The following is a 19903-nucleotide window of genomic DNA, read 5'->3' as shown; positions in this document are numbered from 1 at the left end:
ATGATGTTAACTGTGGCTTTGCCATATTGGCCTTCATTATGTTAAGATATGTTCTCCCTAGTCTCCCTTGCTGAGAGATTTTATCATCAATGGGTACTGGATTTTGCCCCATACTCTTTCTGCATTAATTGATATGATCATATAGTTTTAATTCTTCATTTTGTTTATGTGATATATCATATTAATTGATCACAAATATTGTAGGAACCTTGCATCTAAGGGATAAATGCCACTTGATCATGGTGTATGATTTTTTTAATATATTGCTAGATTCACTTTGCTAATATTTTTGTTGAGGGATTTTGCATTTATGTTCATCAGGGATATTGGCCTATATATCTTTTTTTCTTTGTAGTGTATTAATTGGGTTTTGCAATTAGGATAATCCTGGCCTCGTGAAATGAATTTGGGAGTCTTCCTTCCTCTTGAATTTTTTGGAATAGTTTGAGTATAGTTGTTAGTTCTTATTTGAATGTTTGGTGAAATTTGCCTGTGAAGCCATCCAGTCCGGGACTTTTGTTTTCCTGCTTCAATTTCAATAGTTGTCATCAGTCTGTTCAGATTTACTGTTTCTTCTTGATTCAGTTTTAGGAGATTATATATTTCTAGGAATTTATTCATTTCTTCTAGATTGCTGAATTTTTTGACATATACTTATTCATAATACTTTCCTATAATCCTTTGTATTTCTGTGATATCAGTTGTCACTTCTCTTTCATTTCTTATTTTATTTATTTGGGTCTTTTCTCTTTCTTGATGAATCTGATTAACAGTTTATTGATCTTATTTATCTTTTCAGATAACCAGCTCTTGATTTTATTAATCTTTTGTATATTTTAGACTCTCTTTTATTTATTTCTGCTCTGATCTTCATTATAGCCTTTCTTCTATCCACTTTGGACTTTGATTTTTGTTCTTCTTCCAGTTCATTTAAGTGTAAGGTTAGATTGTTTATCTGAGATTTTCTTTCTTGTTTCTTGGGGTAGGCCTTGTCCAATAGACTTTGGGTTGCTGTGTTCTCATTTTCATTTGTCCCAAGACATCTTTAGATTTCTTCCTTGATCTCATTGTTGACACAGTCATTGTTTAATATGATATTATTTAGCCTCCATGTCTTTGTGTATTTTTCAGTTTTTCTTGTAACTGGATTCTACTTGCATACCACTGTGGTCAGAGAAGATACTTGATAGGATTTCAATATTCTAAAATTTATTGAGACTTGTTTTGTGTCCTAATATGTGGTCTATCCTACAAAATATTCAATCTACACTTGAAAAGAATGCATATTCTGCTGTTTTTCAGTGAAATGCTCTTAAGGTTCAATTGAATTCAAGCGATGTGTTGTGTCATTGAAGGCTGCTGTTTCCTTGTTGATTTTCTGTTTGGAAAACCTATTCGTGATGTCAGTAGGGTGTTAAAATCACCTACTATGACTGTATTACTGTCAATCTCTCCCTTTATATCCATCAAGATTTGCTTTATATATCTAGGTACTCCTGTGTTGGCTGCATAAATGTTTACAAGGGTTACTTCCTCTTGTTGAATTGCTCCTTTTATCATTATGTAGAGTGTTCCTTTGTGTCTTATGATAGCTTTTGTATTAAAGTCTTTTTTTGTCAAATACAAGTATTACCACCACAGCTTTTTTTCATTTCCCTTTGCATAAACTATCTTTTTCCATTCCTTTACTTTTAGTCTGTGTGTGTTTTTCGGTCTGAGGTGGGTCCTTAGTGGACAGCACATATATGGGTCTTGTTTTACCATCTGTTCAGCTTCCCTGTGTTTTTGATTGGAGCATTTAAACCATTTAAAATTAAAGTGATTATTGTTAGGGATGTAGTTATTGCCATTTTATTCTTTATTACTATGTTCCTCTGTTATAGTTGTTGTTCTTCTTAAACTTCTTTTTCTTTCTTATTTCTTCCTCTTTCTCCTCTCCTTCTTCTCCTTCTTCTCCTTCTTCTCCTTCTTCTCCTTCTCCTTCTCCTTCTCCTTCTCCTTCTCCTTCTCCTTCTCCTTCTCCTTCTCCTTCTCCTTCTCCTTCTCCTTCTCCTTCTCCTTCTCCTTCTCCTTCTCCTTCTCCTTCTCCTTCTCCTTCTCCTTCTCCTTCTCCTTCTCCTTCTCCTTCTCCTTCTCCTTCTCCTTCTCCTTCTCCTTCTCCTTCTCCTTCTTCTTCTTCTTCTTCTTCTTCTTCTTCTTCTTCTTCTTCTTCTTCAGAAAGAAGACCCTTTAACACTTCTTGTAATATTGGTTTAGTGGTAATGAACTTCTTTAGATTTTTCTTAAGTAGAAAGCTCTTTATTTCTCCTTCAATTTTAAATGATAACCTTGCTGGATAAAATATTCTCAGTTGTAGGTCCTTGCTTTTTATCACTTTGAGTATTTCATGCCAGCCTCTTCGGGCCTGAAATGTTTCTATTGAGAAATCAGATGACAGTCTTATAAGAACCCTCTTATAGGTAAATAACTGTTTTTCTCTTGCTGACTTTAAGATTCTCTCTTTGTCTTTACCTTTTCCATGTTAATTATGAAGTGTTTTGGTGAAGGCCTCTTTGGGTTCATCTTATTTGGGACTGTCTGTGCTTCCTGGATTTGGTGTCTTTTTCCATTACCAGGTTAGGAATATTTTTGGTCATTATTTCTTTAAATGTGCTCTCAATCCCTTTTTCTCTCTCTTCTACTACTACTGGTACCTCTATGATGTGGCTTTTGTTACACTTCATGTTGTCCCAAAGGTCTTTTATCTATTCTCATTTTTAAAATTCTTTTTTCTTTTTGCTGCTTTGATTGGGGTTTTTCTACTACTTTGTCTTCCAAATCACTGATTCTTTCCTCTGCTTCATCTCACTTACTATTTATTGCTTTTAGTGTATTCCTCATTTCAGATATTTTCTTCTTCATATCTGACTGATTCCTTTTTTACAGTTGCTATATTCTCTTTCATGCTTACTATCTCTCTGTTTAGTTCTCACTGAGTCCATCTTCTTCCCCCATCAACTTCCCCTAAGTTCCTTGAACATTTTCAAAGCCATAGTTGTAAAGTCTCTACCTAGTAGAATGCTTGTATCAAATTCGCTTAGTTCTTTTGTTGGAGATTTCTGCTGTTCTTTGATTTGGGCCACGTTTCTTTGTCTCCCCATGTGGGCTGCCTCTGTTTGTTTCTGATATTATGCATATCTGCTATGTCTCCCAATCTTGCTAGGGTGGCCTTATGTAGCAAGTGTCCTGTGGGATCCAGTGGTGCAGTCTCCTTGAGCACCTCACCTCGATGCTCTAGGAATGACCACTGTGTATGGTATGTGAGCCCTCTTGATGTAATTGAGTCTACATTACTGTTGGCCCTTTCATGTGTGGGGGCATTTTTCCCACTTTTAGAGGGAAAAGGTAGGTTCAGAATATTCTTCTTGGGCCAGTTGTTTCTTCAGTAACTTTAACTCAAAATAATCAATACGTCAAAGTGGCACATTGGGGGTAGCTCCGCCTTGAATGCCATCATCACCATGCATCCTTTATAAGTTTGATAAACAAAGAATCCTTCTGGCTTTCCCTTGAGTGTAGTTGATGGACATTGTCTGGTTGTTCTGGCTTATCATATACATCTATTCTGAAATATGTATTTCTCTTAGTCTTTTAATCCCTTCCTCTACTATCTGTGTTGGAAGATCCTAATATTCTGTTCCATGCAGTATAGCCATCCCTCTTTCCAAACAATCAAGACACATCCTAATGGCAGGTAGGCACCCTCTCCCAAGACACTGCTAAGTCCTGTGACCTACGGTTGTCAACTCTCCTCTGACATTGGGTTCCTTTCTAATCCCACCTCCACCATCGTCCAGCTTCCTCATGAGCAGCCCCCTACACACTTTACCATCTCACCACAGGACATAGGGCTGGTTGCAGACAATCCTCTGGCATCAATACTGTTTTTCCCTAGCCTGCCTGGCACATCCCTAGACTGGTTATAGTTTGACCGATGCCGGGTATTGGCCTGGTGGACAGATGGGACATAATGGGATTGTGTGGTTTCCTGCCAGGCAGAGGCCTTCTGGTTGTCCTCAAGCAAGGGAGGGGCACCAACCTTCACCTGGTGATGTGAGGGGCGTGGGCAGGGTTAGTTCTTGCTCTGTCAGCCAGCCCTCAGGGGTATTCACTTGCTGTCACAGAGATGAAGGAGAGGTGCTTATGAGCACATTTCTTCCAACCCAACCTTCACCTGCATTTTTCCTTCACAGGCTCTGTGTCTGAGCCAAACTGGCCAGGGCATACCCTATGTTTTTGATTGGGGTAGTTAAGTGTTTAAATTTAATGTGATTATTGATAGGTACATATTTATTGCCATTTTATTCTTTAGAACTATGTTCTTCTGTTTTTGTTCTCCTTCTCTTGCTCTTCTCTTCCTTCTTCTTCTCCTCTTCTTCCACCTTGTACTCCTTCTTCTTCTAGAAGAAGACTCTTTAACATTTCTTATAATATTGGTTTGGTGGTAATGAACCCATTTACCTTCTTCTTGTCTTGGAATCTCTTTATTTCTCCTTTACTTTTAAATGATAACCTTGCTTGGTAAAGTAGTCTTGAGTTGAGGTCTTTACTTTTCATCACTTTGAATATTGTATGTCAATCTCTTCTGGTCTGAAATGTTTCTATTGACAAATCAGCTGACAGTCTTATAGGAGCTACCTCATAGGTAACTAACGATCTTTTGCTGCTTTTAAGATTCTTTTTTATCTTTAACTTTGCCGTTCAATTATGATGTGTCTTGGTGTGGGCCTTTTGGGGTTCATCTTGTTTGAGACTCTCTGTGCTTCCTGGTCTTTGATGTCTTTTTTCTTCACCAGGTCACCACCCCAGGGCCAGGCAGCTGATTCCTTTGTAGAACATGAGCTCCATAGCCCTGGGCTATTGCACTTCCCCAGGATGATGCAGTGTGGAGGGGTGTGCTCCATCCAAGGAAGATGGCCTCTGTCGCCTGAGAGGAGACTCAACAGAGATACCCTGGTAGATGTCTCTTCAGCTTTCTCCCCAGAGACAAAAAACCCAATTTCTTCTCACACAATTCTAGAATGCTCGGGCAGCGCTCTCTCCATGGGAATCCATGGTGAGTGGCTGGGGAAAAAATTCTGTGCTTTGGTCCTTTGAGACGGCACCAAGGTTTCTAGCAGATTTTTGTCTCTTCCTGGTGGACAGAATCCATTTTTATTTTCACAGCCAAATGTTATGTGGGCTCCTCTTCCTGGCTCTTATGTTAAGGGATCAGGAGTCTGCATGAGGTAAAGATGCCGTGCTCCTCAGGAGGAACCTTTGTGCCGAGATATCCCTTTGGGTTCTCCTCAACCACACATGGGTGTGAGTCCAGTCATTTTCGCATCTCTACCCTTCCTACCAGTCTCAATGTAGCTTCTTCTGTAAATCCTTAATTATGAGACATATGTTCGGCCTGTTTCAGCTGATTGTTCAGGTTGATTGTTATATACTTGTTTTTATTGATTTGAGAGAAAGAGAATGAGAATAAATGAGAGAGAAAGAAACATTGATCAGCTGCCTCTTGCATACCCCTACTGGGGATCAACCTTCCAACCGGGTTGATCCCTGGACCCTGGAATCAAATTGGTGACCTTTTGGTGCATAGGATGATGCTCAACCAACTGAACCACACCAGCCAGATCGTTTGTTCTATATTTTAGTTGTAATTTCAGTTTGATCCTGGGAGATACTTTATAGCCATCCTGGATCTGCCTTCCTGCAAACTTTTTCTATCAAGAGCAGAGAGTGAATGCTATAATTTTTGCAGGTCACTTACTATATGTCTTTGTATGCACTAAGCACCTTCATGTTTGTGGAGGAAAAGCAGGCAAAAACAACATGCAAATGAATGGGAGACCAGGTTGGGAAACTGTCACAAATTGCTGAGCCTGTATTTATGTTGTCCCAGATGTGATGCCCTAACTACGAGGGAAACATCTCCCAAGGTTCCTCTAGTGTGTGTTGAAGAGCCAGAAACATGCTTCTGGATGGAGGTAATGTGAGAGGATGTGGGTCCCACAGGTAAGGGCCACTGCTCCCCTCCTTTCAGTAAACTGGATTCCTTGGTCCAACAGAGCCATGATAGGCACTGCATGAAGCCATAAGTGTGAGATTAGGTTAGTGCTGGTACATTTGTGGTGTCGAGGTCAGAACCACTTGCTTCTGCATCTCGTTTGTTCCCTGTGACATATGGTGCTTTGCGAAAGGCCAGAAGAAATCACTGCACTTGCTGTCAACTTGAAGGGTCCCGCCTCATTGAAACCTGGTGTCTACCTCTCTCTCAGAATGCATTCCAGGTCCGAGAAGCGCCTCAGTTCTGGGAACTGGGAAAGGATCCAGCCTCTTTTAGCCTCCTAATCATCCACAATTGTGTTTTGACTTTGTTTTTATGTTTTAAAACCAGCACTCTCTGGGTTGGCTGTCCCTCTATTTTACCTCTAGAGCCTGTGTGCTCTAAGACCAATGGACAGTGTTCTGTGGGCAAGGCCCGTTGTTGGCATTGCAGCCTTTCGGATCGTTCCAATAAGGGCACTCTGCTGGCTGTGACAGGGGACAGCCTATATCTCAATGTATGGCTTCAGGGATTTCGTCTCCATTACTCCTGGCAGCCAGTTTCTGGAATGTCACGTCCACTTGCCAATCCCTGCCGTCAGAGATGCCAGCCTGAGACTCCTGACAATGGTGTCGCTCGTCTCACTCCTGGGGAGGAAGAAGTTTTCCTCTACACCTCTAGGTTCTTCTGGCTGGTCTAATAGTTCAACTAACATGAGGCAGATTAATAGATGAAAAAAACAATTTTAATGTGGTACTTATGGAAAGACAGAAATATGAGACTCTCCATAGTGACCAAAGTAGGCAGACTTTATATGTTTTATTTTTCATTTATTCATTTTTTTAATCCTCATCCTAGGATATTTTTCTATTTATCTTCAGATAGAGTTAGAGGGAAGGAGAGAGAGGGAGAGAGAGAGAGAGAGAAACATCAGTGTGAGAGGAAAACATAAACTGATTGCCTTCTGCATTAGGATAAACCACGACTGAAGTACATGCCCTTGACCAGAATCGAACCTGCAACTCATTGTTCAGTGGGCAGACACTCTAACCACTGAGCCAAACCAGCCAGGGACAGACTTCATACCTTTTAAACAAATATATCATAAATTTGTGAAGAATCGACTAGGGCGTTTGGGCTTATATTAGTAAACTAGAAATGAAGTAAGAAGTTTTATTTATACAGCCTTGTTAGCCCTAAAATCCCTCTCTCTGGTGCTGAGAATGTCTCTCCACCTCCTGGAACAGGAAGGGTCCTCTTCAGGTGGGAGATGTATTTCCTGCTTTTAGAGGGAAAAGGTAGGGTCAGAACATCCTTCTTGCACCGGCAGTTTCTTCAGTAACTTTAATTTGAAGTAATCAACCTGCCAACGTGGCACATTTGGAGATGGCCAGAACCCCATCGTCACCCTGCATTCTCTATGAGTTCAATAACAAAGGTCCTTCAGGCTTTCCCTTGAGCATAGTTGATGGACATTTTCTGGTTCCTCTGTCTGTTCATGTGTATCCATGCTGACACTTGTATTTCTCTAGTCTTTAATCCCTCCCTGTAGTATCTGTGTTGGAAGCTCCTAATACTCTCTCCCATGCAGTGCAGCCATCCCTTTCCCCAAAATCCCAACACCCATCCTAGGAGCAGGTGGGCACCATCTCCCAGGGCCATGCTGAATCCTGTGACCTGCAGTTGCCAACTCCCCTTCTCCAACATTGGCCCATCTAACCCTGCCCACCTCATGCAGCTTCCTCAGAAGCAGCCCCTACACACTCTAGCTTCTCCACATGGGCGTGGGGGTGGTTTCTGACAGTTCTCGGGCATCCAGACCGTTTTCCCCAGCCAGTCTGGCACATCCCTGGAGTGCTTATGGACTGAGTGATGCTGGGTATTGGGCTGGTGGACAGAGGGGGACATAGCTGGAGACGTGTGGTTTCCTGCCAAGCAGAGGCCTCCCGGTCCTCCTCAAGCAAGGGAGGGGCACTAGCCTTCACCTGGTGATGCGAGGGGCTGGGCAGGGTCAGTTCTTGCTCTGTCAGCCAGGCCATCAGGAGTATTCACTTGCTGTCACAGAGATGGAGGAAAGGTGCTTATGGGCACGTTTCTTCCAACCTAACCTTCACCTGTATTTTTCTTTCACAGGTGCTATGTCTCTTGGCTATAAATTCATCATCACTCCTAGTAGACAACCGTGATGTGAAATTCAAGGCCAGGTCAATGAAAATACATTTCTTAATTATAGCTGTTGTAGTGAGAAAGTCAAACTCATCAGTATTCAGGAGATGAAGATGAATGCCACACAGGCCTGGAATCAGCAGAGGGACACTCTGAAACATGTGATGGAAGAGCTCAAAATGAAATTGCTTGAGAATAAAGTAGAGATTATTACAACCTGCGGTAAGTTTGCAAGACCTAGAGTACAAGTAGAACAGTGTTGTAAAATTAGGGAGCAATTGTGTTCATGTAAATATTGGAATGTTGGTCCAGGAGGCCCAGAAGCCAGGGTAGGACACAGAAAATAGAGCAGGACCAGGCAATGGGTTGGGAGCAGAGGACTGGATACCGGGAAGGGGCAAAGCATCTGTCAAGACCAAAGGCTGACCTCTTTCCCATGGGGGTTGGGGACAGAATCTTTCTCCCTACAGGGCAGCATGATGTGTAAGCAGGAATCCAATGGACACAAGAGTGCATCCTGGGAGTTTGGATTTGATGGACAGATAGCTCTCGGCTTAGACGCCGAGAGCAGAAGCTGGACACTGTTGGAGGATGAAGGTGGAGTGCTAAAGGAGACATTGGCGAGTGCCAGAGCTATGACCGATCTCCTTGTTAGGACCTCAGCTGGAGACTGCAGGGAGTGGCCTAAACACATTTTGTGTCCCCAGGATGGAGTTCTGAGCACAACAGGTAACTCTGCACAAAGAATGAAGTCATAGGTCTCTACAAATGATATTGACACTGTGTGTGTCTGTGTGTTGTGGTTGGAGTGATCCACCCCTGGGTTGGGGGTGGTTGGAGAATAACAGCCATATGGTTCTCACCTCCTCGCGTCTCTTCCTCACTGCACATAACCGTGCACACTCACCGTGGATTCTTGCTGACCACACATGAGGGCATCGTTCTGTTCTCACACCTGTGGCTTCACTGTTCTGTCCTCCCAGCATCACTTTTCTCCTTCATCTCACCTGCTCTATGTCTGGAAACCCTTCAACACCACCTTGAATCAGCTCCTGGGGACCTCTCTGCTGCCTTCCTCATGTGTCTCCTCCTCTTCTGTCACAGCAGGAGTGACAGGGTATTTGGAACCCGTGCTGTCCCCATTAGCTGTGTGATCTGCAAGGGTTCAGGGCCCTTTTCCTCTTTGTTCCACCTGGGGTCTGTCACAGTGGCTGCCACACGTAGGGGGTAGAAACAGTCTGCACTGTAGGAGAACCTGGGGCAGAGGAGGGGAGGCTGCATCTCTTCAGAATTGGGTTCAGCCCTGAGGTCACTTTGTCTTTCATTTGCAGCTACACCAGCCACAACCAGAGCCACAGTTCTATCCAAGGCCACAAGGAAGATGTCCCTCACGGCAATCATCCCTGTGATCCCCACCTGCTGGATCACAGTTGGCATCCTGTGGAGGTCATTACAGTCACAGGTACTGAGGGCAGAACTGAGTGGACAGTGAGGGGCAGATGGCCTGAGTGAGGACAGAGAAAGGTGGCTTCCCAGCCTGACCCATGTGCCCTCACTGAAACTTCTCCTAGAAACCAGACCCAGAGACTAACGCATTTATCACTTGATAGCAGTAACTGGTACAAGCTCTGGCCCGGGTTCTGCTGTGTCCTCACTGTGACTGCCAGTGGGAAAGGAGGGCCCCCAAGGCTTGAGGCCTGTTGATGCTGAAGGGGTTCAGTGATTTCAGTGCGGGCTCAGACTCTCTGCTGGGAGAGTCTGTGGACCCAGTGTGGGTGGGTGGGGCCAGCAGGCTCACAGCGCATGGGCAGTACTCACACTCAGGTGGGAGCAGCATGGTGGCTCCATGTGAGATGTTCAGGGTCAGGGAAATAGCCAGGGGACTAAGAGGAGAGGGGCTTGGATCTAATCAGAGGAAGAGAGGTGGAAGGCCTTGCAGACCCAACTCAAGAGGCTAGAGTCACAGAAACTGACACTGGAAGGACCAGTAAGGAGAGAGTCTAGCAGTGTGGACTATCTAAGGAGTGATACAGTAAGGTTACAAGGAGGCCAGTTCTCAGAGATCCCTGGGATTCCTGGCTGAGCCCTGGTGCAGTCACCTGGCAACCGGCCTCCTCCAGACTCAAGAACCTGAGCCACTGAGCAGCCCCTGCCTTGCGCAGAGGTGACTGGGGGGCTGGGTGGGGCTCACCAGGAATGGATGGGACCATCATACTGACAGCTACATGTGCTGAGAGGTAAGAGGCTGGGAGAGAAGGGAACAGAAGGATGTTTGTCTGCACCCTCCCCAAGGTGTCAGGTGTCAGGTGTCAGGAAGCGCCCTCCTGTCCATCAGGCCTCCCAGCAGGTCCTTTAGGAGAATCAGCACCCGAGTGAAGGGAGCAGATGGACTCATTACTCATTTTAGCTGTGAGCTCTAAAGGTCTGTAGCAGGGCCTGGGTGACTGTGATGTGCGAAAGGTGGGCAGAGCTCGGTACAGGCTGCTGGTCCCAGGGCAGGGGTGGCAGCTTCAGGGACATACATGAGGCTGGTGAGGGCGGGGCTGAAAATGGGGAGTGACTGGGGTGCTGTAGCCCCAGGAGAATTGACCCAGGATTCCCTCAGCCCTGGGACCAACACTCGCTCTTTCCTGCAGGCTGACGATGCCACCAAGAGGGCCAGATACCATGTCTGTCTGAGCAAATGTTCCTTTGATTGGCTGCCTCTGGATGACCTGCTGTTCATTTTTGACCCCCTGAAATGAGCTCTGAGTGACCATAAGTCCCCATTGTCCTAGGGCTGAGGGCAAGTGGAGGAAGCCTATACAAGGCCTGTATTTACTTAAGCGGAGGAACATAGGATAGGGACAAACTCTGTGATTAACAGATTAAAAGATATAGAGGCTTGACCTGGACGGTTTGGCTCAGCGGTTAGAGCGTCGGCAGGCGGTCTCGAGACACCCGGGTTCAGTTCCCTCTAAGGACGCGTGCCTCAGTTGCAGTTTGTCCCTGGCCCTGGTTGGTAGTGCAGGTGGCAGCCACTTGATGTGTCCCTTTCACGTGGATGTTTCTCTCTCTCCCTCCCACTCTATCTGAACAAAAAATGGAAAAATGTCCTTGGATGAAGATAAAAATAAACAAATAAATGAATAAATAAATAAAGGATGTATATTTATCAAAGCATACATGCTTCCATAAAAAAATAAAAAATAAAAAATAAAAGATATAGGGGCTTCTGGACTGATTCACTAGAGTCATTACTCAGGAGGGGCCTGTGCTGTGGGGAAGACAGACACAGGCTGGTGGGCAGGACACAGGCTTGGTTGGGGTTAGATCATGGTGGGTCCAGGTGATCTGTGTTTGACAAGAGACTCCATGCATAGGGCTGGGGACAGAAGCCTGGGTTTAAACCCTTCAGAGGAGGCAACAGGAAGGCCTGGCAGGCTCAGCCCACAAGGCTGGCTTAAGGAGGCAAGTGGCTGGGAGAACAGGAGGAAGGCGACAGGCTGACATTAGAGGCCTGGCAGGAAGGCCAGGTGGGAGCGATGCCTTGTATAACCCAGTTGTTAAGTAACTGGAAAGGAACAGGGGAAAGGCCAAACAGTACAGGCATGTGAGACGCATGCCCAGTAAAGTCTGGATGACATAGGGAAGGTACTTGCTTCTCAGTCACACCTGGGAACAGTCATTGGCCAGAGTAGGCATGACGACTGCAACCCAGGAGGATTTGAGATACATAAGCTTTTATAACTTTTTCTTTCTTTTTTTTTTTTTGTTGTTGTTGATATTTTGTTCAGATAGAGTGGGGGAGAGAGTGAGAGAGAGAGAAACATCGATGTGAAAGGGACACATCGAGGGGTTACCACCCTCATGACTCAACCAGGGCCGGGGACAAACTGCAACTGAGGTACGTGCCCTTAGCAGGAACCGAACCCGGGTCTCTCTGGACCGCAGGCCAACGCTCTAACCGCTGAGCCAAACCGGCCAGGGCAAGATACATAAGCTTTTAAACAAAGGCATTCACACCCTTGTCCTGGGCTCCTGGTTCCCTTGTTGCAGGGCACATGCCCCAGCATTTGCTCACGAGTCCTGTGGCCAATGGACCCCACACACTGGACTGATAGACTGAAACTAGCCTGATGCTGCGCCAGCCCCAAATCCACCATGGAAGGGAGACTCTGGACGCTGACTGTGCTTCTGGCTCTTCTGCAATCCAGCTGCACCTCTTCCAGGCCTGGTTTAAGCGCAGTAGGACATTGCACATCCAGGGATGTAATTCCATGCAAGTAAAAATCATTCATCCTCCATGCAAGTCTCTAGAAAATTATTTTTCTCAAGATATCATAGGTACCCAACCCCAGAACCTAGTGGGGAAAAGGACCCCCCACTTTCACCAGTGGACACCCTACTTCCACAGGAGAAGCTTTTCTTTTTTACTCCTCATCCGAGGATATTTTTCTGTTGATTTTCTGATAGAGTGGGAGTGATGGAGGGAGAAAGAGAGAGAGAGAAATAGAAACATCAATCTGTTGTTCCGCTTATTATGCACTCATTGGTTGATTTATGTGCCCTGACCAGGGATAGAACCCACACCTTGCTGTATCAAGATAATACTCTAACCAACTGAGCTGTGTAGCCACGGCTATTTATTTTTTAAATCATTTTTACTTTTCAATTACAGTTGACATGCATTTTAGTTTCAGGTGCACGCTCCAATGATTAGATATTACATAACTTACTAAGTGGCCGTCCTGATAAATCTCGCACCCATCTGATACCATACATAGTTGTTGGAATATTATTGACCATATTCCCTATGCTGTACTTCACATCCCATGGCTATTCTGTAAGCACCAATTTGTACTTCTTAATCCCTTCACCTTTTCCACCCATCTACCCAAATGCCCCCCACTCTGACAACCGCCAAAATGTTCTCTGTATCTATGAGTCTCTTTCTGTTCTGCTTGGTATTTTGATTTTTAGATTCTGTCATTGATAAGTATGTATTTATTGCCATTTTTATTCATATTTTATATGTTTTTTCTTCTTCTTCCTAAAGAAGACTCTAACATTTCATATAATACTGGTTTGATGGCGATGAACTCCTTTAGCATTTTCTTGTCTGGGAAGCTCTTTATCTGTCCTTCGATTCTAAGTGATAGCTTTCCTGGGAAGAGTACTCTTGGTTGTAGGCCCTTGGTTTTCATCATTTTGAATATTTCTTGCCAATCCCTTCTGGACTGCAAAGTTTCTGTTAAGAAATCAGCTGACAGCCCTGGCCGGTTTGGCTCAGCGGTTAGAGCGTCGGCCTGCGGTCCGGAGAGACCCGGGTTCGGTTCCCGCTAAGGGCACGTACTTCGGTTGCAGTTTGTCCCCGGCCCTGGTTGGTCGTGCGGGTGGCAGCCACTCGATGTGTCCCTTCACGTCGATGTTTCTCTCTCTCTCTCCCTTCCTCTCTCTCCCTCCCACTCTATCTGTACAAAATATGGAAAAATATCCTCAGGTGAGGATAAAAAAAACAAAAAACAAGAAATCAGCTGACAGTCTAATGGAAACAAAATGAGGAAACAAACATGGCCCAAATGTAGGTGACTGACTGCTTTTCTCTTGTTGCTTTTAAGATTGTCTGTCTTTCATCTCTGGTATTTTAGTTATGATGTGTCTTGGTGTGGGACTCTTTAAGTTCATCTTGTTTAGGACTCTCTGTTCTTCCTGGAGTTGTATATCCATTTCCTTCACCAAGTTAGGGAAGGTTTCTGTCATTATTTTCTCAAATAGGTTTTTAATTTTTTGCTCTCTCTCTTCTCCTTCCAGTGCCCCAATGAGGCAAAGGTTGGTACACTGAAGTTGTCCCAGAGGCTCCTTACACTATTCTCATTTTTTTGGATTCTTCTTCCTATTTGTTGTTCCGATTGGGTGTTCTTTGCTTCCTTGTATTTCGTACCACTGATTTGACTCTCAGTTTCAACTACTTTACTAATGACTCCCTGTAAATTATTCTTCATTTTAGTTATTGGACCCTTCATTTCTTACTGGTACTTTTGATTCTGTTGTTGTTCTCACTAAGTTCATTGAACATCCTTATAATCAGTGTTTTGAACTCTGCATCTAGTAGATTGTTTATCTCCATTTTGTTTAGTTGTTTCTCTGGAGTTTTGTTGTTTTTTTCATTTGAGCCATGTTTCTCTGTCTCCTCATTTTGTTTGCATGTGTTAGACATAGCTGCTGTGTCTCCCAGGCTGGGTAGAGTGACCTTATGTAGCGGATGTTGTGTAGGGTCCAGAGGCACAGTCTCCCCAATCCCCTAATCTGGGCACTCAGGATGCACCTTCTGTGTGGGCTGTGTACACCCTCCTCTTGTAGTTGAGGCTTGATTGCTGTTGGCACATCAATGTGAGAAATTATCGCCCAGATTGACCAGCTGCAAGGACTGACTGCTACCACCAAATACCAGCCTCCAACCTCTTCACCACGGAGGGTCAGCTGTTCAGGGGTCAACCCCACAGAGCAGCACTTGGTTCAGTGGGGCTCTGGTGCCCACTGAGACTGCCCATGAGTGTGTTGCTTGTGGAAGTGGTAAGGAACTCATGCTCTGGTGTGGTCTGAAGCTGTCCACTGGGTGCACTAGATCTGGGGCCTCCCCAGAGATGCAGGCCAAGGTCAGCTGCTGCCTGTCTTGTGCTGGGGCCACCCATCATGAGCTACAAAGTGATCTGCTACTTTATCAGACTGTTAATTGTGCTTAACTTGGAGGTGCCCAAGCAAGGCCAAGCCGTGACCCAAGGTTGGCTACTGCTAGTGCTGGGCCTGGGGCCACTGAGTCGGAGGTATGAGAGGTAAGGCATGCTGAGGCCAGATGCTGCTTGTATGAGACATTTTAGATAAATCCAAAGCAGGAGCCAAGACAGGCCATTCATATGGAAAAGCCACTGGAAACAGCTTGGCTGGGTCTGGATGTTGGGTAAGGGGAGGCCTCAGAGCATCACTAGGGCAGGGCACACAGCTTGAGTCCAGTTGATGGAATCTCAGACATGGCGCTTGCCTGCTGGCTCTGTGGCTGGAGGGCTCCTCAAAGGAACATGGCCTCAGGCAGCACTTCTGTCTGGGGAAAGCTGTGACACCACCCCTCACACTCCCACCCCCACCCCCGGCTCTTGCCCTGATGCCAGACAATTCACTTCCTTCCCATATGCCTCTGGAGTCTCTCGAGCTGCTGCCCAGTGCTGGAGCTCAGAGGGAGTGAGTCCAAGGAAGTCCATGCACTGGCCCTTTAAAAGGAACTGCCTGGGAGTCCAGCAGCCCTCCATGTCCCTCAGCCTCAATCCCCCCTGGTTTTTACAGCCAGAAGTTATGGGGACTTCTCTTCCTGGCACTGGAACCCTGGGCCGGGGGGCCTGGTGTGGAGCTGGGACACCTTGCACCTCAGAGGGGACATCTGCAACCGGGATTTCCCTCACAATTTTTATCCACCACATGTGGATGTGGGACCAGCTTGGTCTGAGTGTCCACCTCTCCTATGTGTCTTGATGTGGCTGCTTCTTTAATTCCCTAATTGTAGGATTTCCATTCAGCCAGATTTCAGGTAGTTCTAAATGATGGTTATTCTGTAGTTTACTTGTTGAAAGGTGGGTCAAATGAGGAGCACACCTGGGTTCAGGCAAGAGAACTTTATTGGGGAGTTACATGCCGGACTGACTCCGAAGGTGGGGTCAGCACCTGTATCTCTAACTGGCAGGGTTATACGGGGGATTTATGGGTGAGGGGCTGGCAGCCCTTGGAGGGAGAGGACAATGTGATTTGGCTACTTGTGTAGACATAACCGCAAGGAGACCAAGGCGGGCCCCACTCCCAGGGTGATTCAACCTGGGTACCTGGGATAGTGGTCTGGAACATCCTGTTTCTCAGAATTCTTTTCATATATCAAGGGAGGAGGAAGTTGGAGACCTTGGCTGCAACCCAGTCAGTTATGTTGACTGGAAGTGAGATTAATTACTTGACAATCAATGTAAGAATGACCTTTAGCCCTGGCCTGTTTTGCTCAGTGGTTAGAGCATCGCCTGCGGACCAGAGAGACAGGGGTTCGGTTCCACTAAGGGCACGTACCTTGGGTGCAGTTTGTCCCCAGCCCTAGTTGGGGTCATGTGGGTGGCAACCAGTCAATGTTTCTCTCTCTCTCTTTCTCCCTCTCTCCCTCCAGCTCTATCTGAAGATGAATGCAAAACATGTCCTCAGGTGAGGATGAAAAAAAAAACCAGAATGACCTTTACATGGAGTAACTTCAAGAGTATCATGGTAAGCGAAATAAGCCAATCGGAGAAAGACAAATACCACATGATCTCACTTATTTGAGGAATATAATGAAAAAATAAGCTGATGAACAAAATAGACCCAGAGACATAGAAAGGAGTATGGTTCAGACTGACAAACCTCAGGGGAGGGAGGAGGGGGGAAAGGGTCAGAGAAGCCAAAGAACTTATTTGCATGTATGCATAGCCAGTTGACATAGACAACAATGCTGGGGGGATAAGGAGGGTGGGAAGGAGGGTATCTAGGAGGGAAAAAGGAAAACATCTGTAACAAAAACAAATTAATAAAAATTGAAAAAAAAAAGAGAACGACCTTTAGAGTCTGTTTCCACAGCAATCTAGCAGAATTCCTGTTTTTCTTTACTTCCTGGCCTGGAGGAATGATGATTGCCTAAAATTCTATAGGTTATAAAATAAAATTACTAAGTAATAGTTTATTAAATGACAGAGATATAAATTAAATAAAATTACAGAGTGAAAAATTATTAAATTAAGTATCATAAATATAATTTTCTTCTTTTAAATAATCATGAGGTTTGACCAGAACATAGAAAAATTCCCTGAGGTTAACTCTCGCTTGGTGTTTTACCACCAATATCATTTGCAAGAACAAGGTCCAGATGCAGAGATCATCTCATTTTCCACGACCAAAGGAGAAGATGGAAAATGTTCTGTTTGGTGGGATTTCTTGCTCCAGTAGTTAGAAGACTAAGTGCAAAAATTCCAACATCTGGCACCAAAGTAAAATGGAACCAAATGTTGGTAAAGTGCAGCAGTGACATGTCCCTCAAGCAATAAAGGACATGAGTATTGCATCTGCCGTGACCTCACGATTTTCTGGACGTCTCTGCATTTGCTGTAAGGACTGCAGCTCCTGGAGCTCGGCAGGTGAACAGCTGGACGCGGAAGGACAGCCAACCAGAAGGAGCAGGTGTTGAACTAGACCACACTCTGGAGCTTCTAAGCAGCATCTTCTGCCATCAGAAAAGAAACATGTGTTTGTCCCAGTAGCTGAGGAAATCCTGAATCAGTTCCCCTGGGGTCATGGACACCAACCACATCCATCTCAGAGCCCACCCTCGCTGAGATGCACATAGTTCCCATCAATTCTCACTACCACCCTAGGTCCTCCCTCCTTTACCACATGACAGTCAGCCTCAAGTCCCGTGAATGAGAGGTGGGCTCAGGACTCAAGGTGCACATGAATTGTTCTGCTCCCAGCACTGAAGTCCTGATTCTAAAGCCCCCATGAGGAGCCCTGTCCAAAGACAGGGGCCTGCATCCCGGTTCCTCTCCCACTGGGGAGGGTTTCAGACAAACATCCTTGTTTCCCCTCCCCTCTCCTGCCCTCCTCACCCTGGTCACAGCACACCACTCTGACAATGACTGTCCCTGCCCTGCCCCATCCATCCCTGCTCCAGTCAGTGGTCAGCATCCAACTCCACAAGCAGCTCAGCCCCACCCAGCTACCCAGTCACCTCTGCCCGAGGCAGGGGCCGCTCAGTGGCTCTGCTGGAGATGCTCTCTGGCAGTGCGAAACTGAAGCTTAAAAATGGCAGGTAAGGCAAACCCCTTCTGCAGAAGAGTATGGGACCAGACAAAAGAATTTGGAAAGTGTGCCACTGAGCGGGAGGTCCGCTCTGTTCTTTCCCGGACACGTGGCTGCACAGACTCCGGCTGGGTGGAGTTGTCACAGTCTGGCGGGAATGACTGATTCCCAAGGAGCGCTGTTGGGGAGAGGTTGACATTTGCGGTATTTCAGACCAGTGGGATTGAAAATCTCACCAAATGGTGACTTACTTTAAAACAGAGTAGTTTTAGTCGTAACGAAATATTTGGTAGGAAATATATTTTCCTTACACTCCAGATGTGCAGTCGGCAGGATTGTGGCTGCCAGCTGACTGCACCAGGGCTCGGCCAGGAATCCCAGGGGTTCACTGAGAACTGGGTTCCTCTAACCTTGTCCTGCACAGGCCCCACAGTTAGCCCGCTGCCTTACCTGATGTCACTGAAGCAAATTTCCATGGAAACACAGCCGTGAACTCCAGCCTTGTGAGCTGGGGCTGAAAGGCCTTCCTCCCCTCTTCCTGGGTGAGACCAGGCCCCTCTCCTCTTAGTCCCCTGGCTATTCCCCTGACCCTGAACACCTCACATGGAGCCGCCATGCTGCTCCCACCTGAGTGTGAGTACTGCCCATGCGCTGTGAGCCTGCTGGCCCCACCCACCCACACTGGGCCCACAGACTCTCGCAGCAGGGAGTCTGAGCTCGCACTGAAATCACTGAACCCCTTCAGCATCAACAGGCCTCAAGCCTTGGGGGGCCCCTCCTTTCCCACTGGTAGTCACAGTGAGGACACAGCAGGTCTCAGCTGAGCCTGTCAAGTTACTGCTATGAAGTGACATAACGTGTTCGTCTCCTGGTCTAATTTCCAGGAGGAGAGAGTGCAGTGAGGGGTCAGGGGATGGTCTGGGAATCCACTTTTCTCTGTCCTTGCTCAGGCCACCTGCCCCTCACTGCCCACCCAGTTCTGCCCTCAGTACCTGTTACTGCGAAGGAACCGGCGTAGAAAGATGAAACCTAAGACCAAGACAACAGGCACACCCACGATGCCTCCCAAGATGGCAACAATAGTATCTTTGATTGTCCCTTCGGTCGTGGCTGGTGCAGCTGTGACTGTGCTTGTTGTGGCTGTGGCTGGGGATGTGACTAGTGCACCTGTGACTGTTCTTGGTGTGGCTGTGGTTGGAGCCGTGATTGGTGCAGCTGTGACTGTGCTTGGTGTGGCTGTGGTTGGAGCCGTGATTGGTGCCCCTGCAATGGAAACACAAGCGGGACATCGTGCGAAGAACCCAAATTGAGGAGACCCCTCCTGAGCCCCTGCTGCCCAGGTTCTCCTACAATACAGACAGTTCCTACACCCTACATGTGGCACCCACAGCACATATTCTGGGGTGGAACAAAGAGGAGATGAGCCCCGTCCCCTTAGGGCTCACACAGCTAAAGGGACAGCAAGTGTTATAATGTACCCTGTCACTCCTGCTGTGACAGAAGAGGAGGAGAAGGTAGGCAGCAGAGAAGTCCTCCAGGAGATGATTCAGAGTGGTATTGAAGGGTTTCCAGAAATAGACAAAGGAGAAAAGTGATGCTGAGAAGAGGAAACAGTATGAGCAAGAGGTGTGAAAACAGAACGATGCCCTCATGTGTGGTCAGCAAGAATCCACGGTGAGTGTGCACGGTTATATGCAGTGAGGAAGAGACGGGAGGATGGAGGGATGGCAGGACCACCTCTGGTCATTATTCTCCCAGAAACTCACTGCCATGAATCACTTTTTCCTACACGCACTCACCCACACATTCATACACATGGTCACACACACA

At 46.1% G+C, this 19903-nt stretch overlaps 1 protein-coding gene across 1 annotated transcript; it reads left to right on the top strand.

Annotated features, from left to right (window-relative positions):
* Nucleotides 1-1935: 1935 nt before the first annotated feature.
* LOC118620784 (UL16-binding protein 1-like) lies at nucleotides 1936-19383 on the top strand (the record flags this gene model as incomplete). The annotated part of the gene is given in 6 exon segments (XM_036247781.1): nucleotides 1936-1988; nucleotides 4255-4271; nucleotides 8207-8461; nucleotides 8693-8968; nucleotides 9571-9701; nucleotides 19024-19383. Coding segments are annotated over 6 exon segments (1092 nt in total), but the record flags the coding sequence as incomplete, so codon positions are not given.
* Between the last annotated feature and the right edge of the window lie 520 nt (nucleotides 19384-19903).

This window comes from Molossus molossus, unplaced genomic scaffold (assembly GCF_014108415.1).
Source record: "Molossus molossus isolate mMolMol1 unplaced genomic scaffold, mMolMol1.p scaffold_m16_p_8, whole genome shotgun sequence".
Taxonomy (NCBI): domain Eukaryota; kingdom Metazoa; phylum Chordata; class Mammalia; order Chiroptera; family Molossidae; genus Molossus; species Molossus molossus.
Note: the sequence above shows the minus strand (reverse complement) of the source record. Positions and strands in the feature narration are given on the sequence as shown.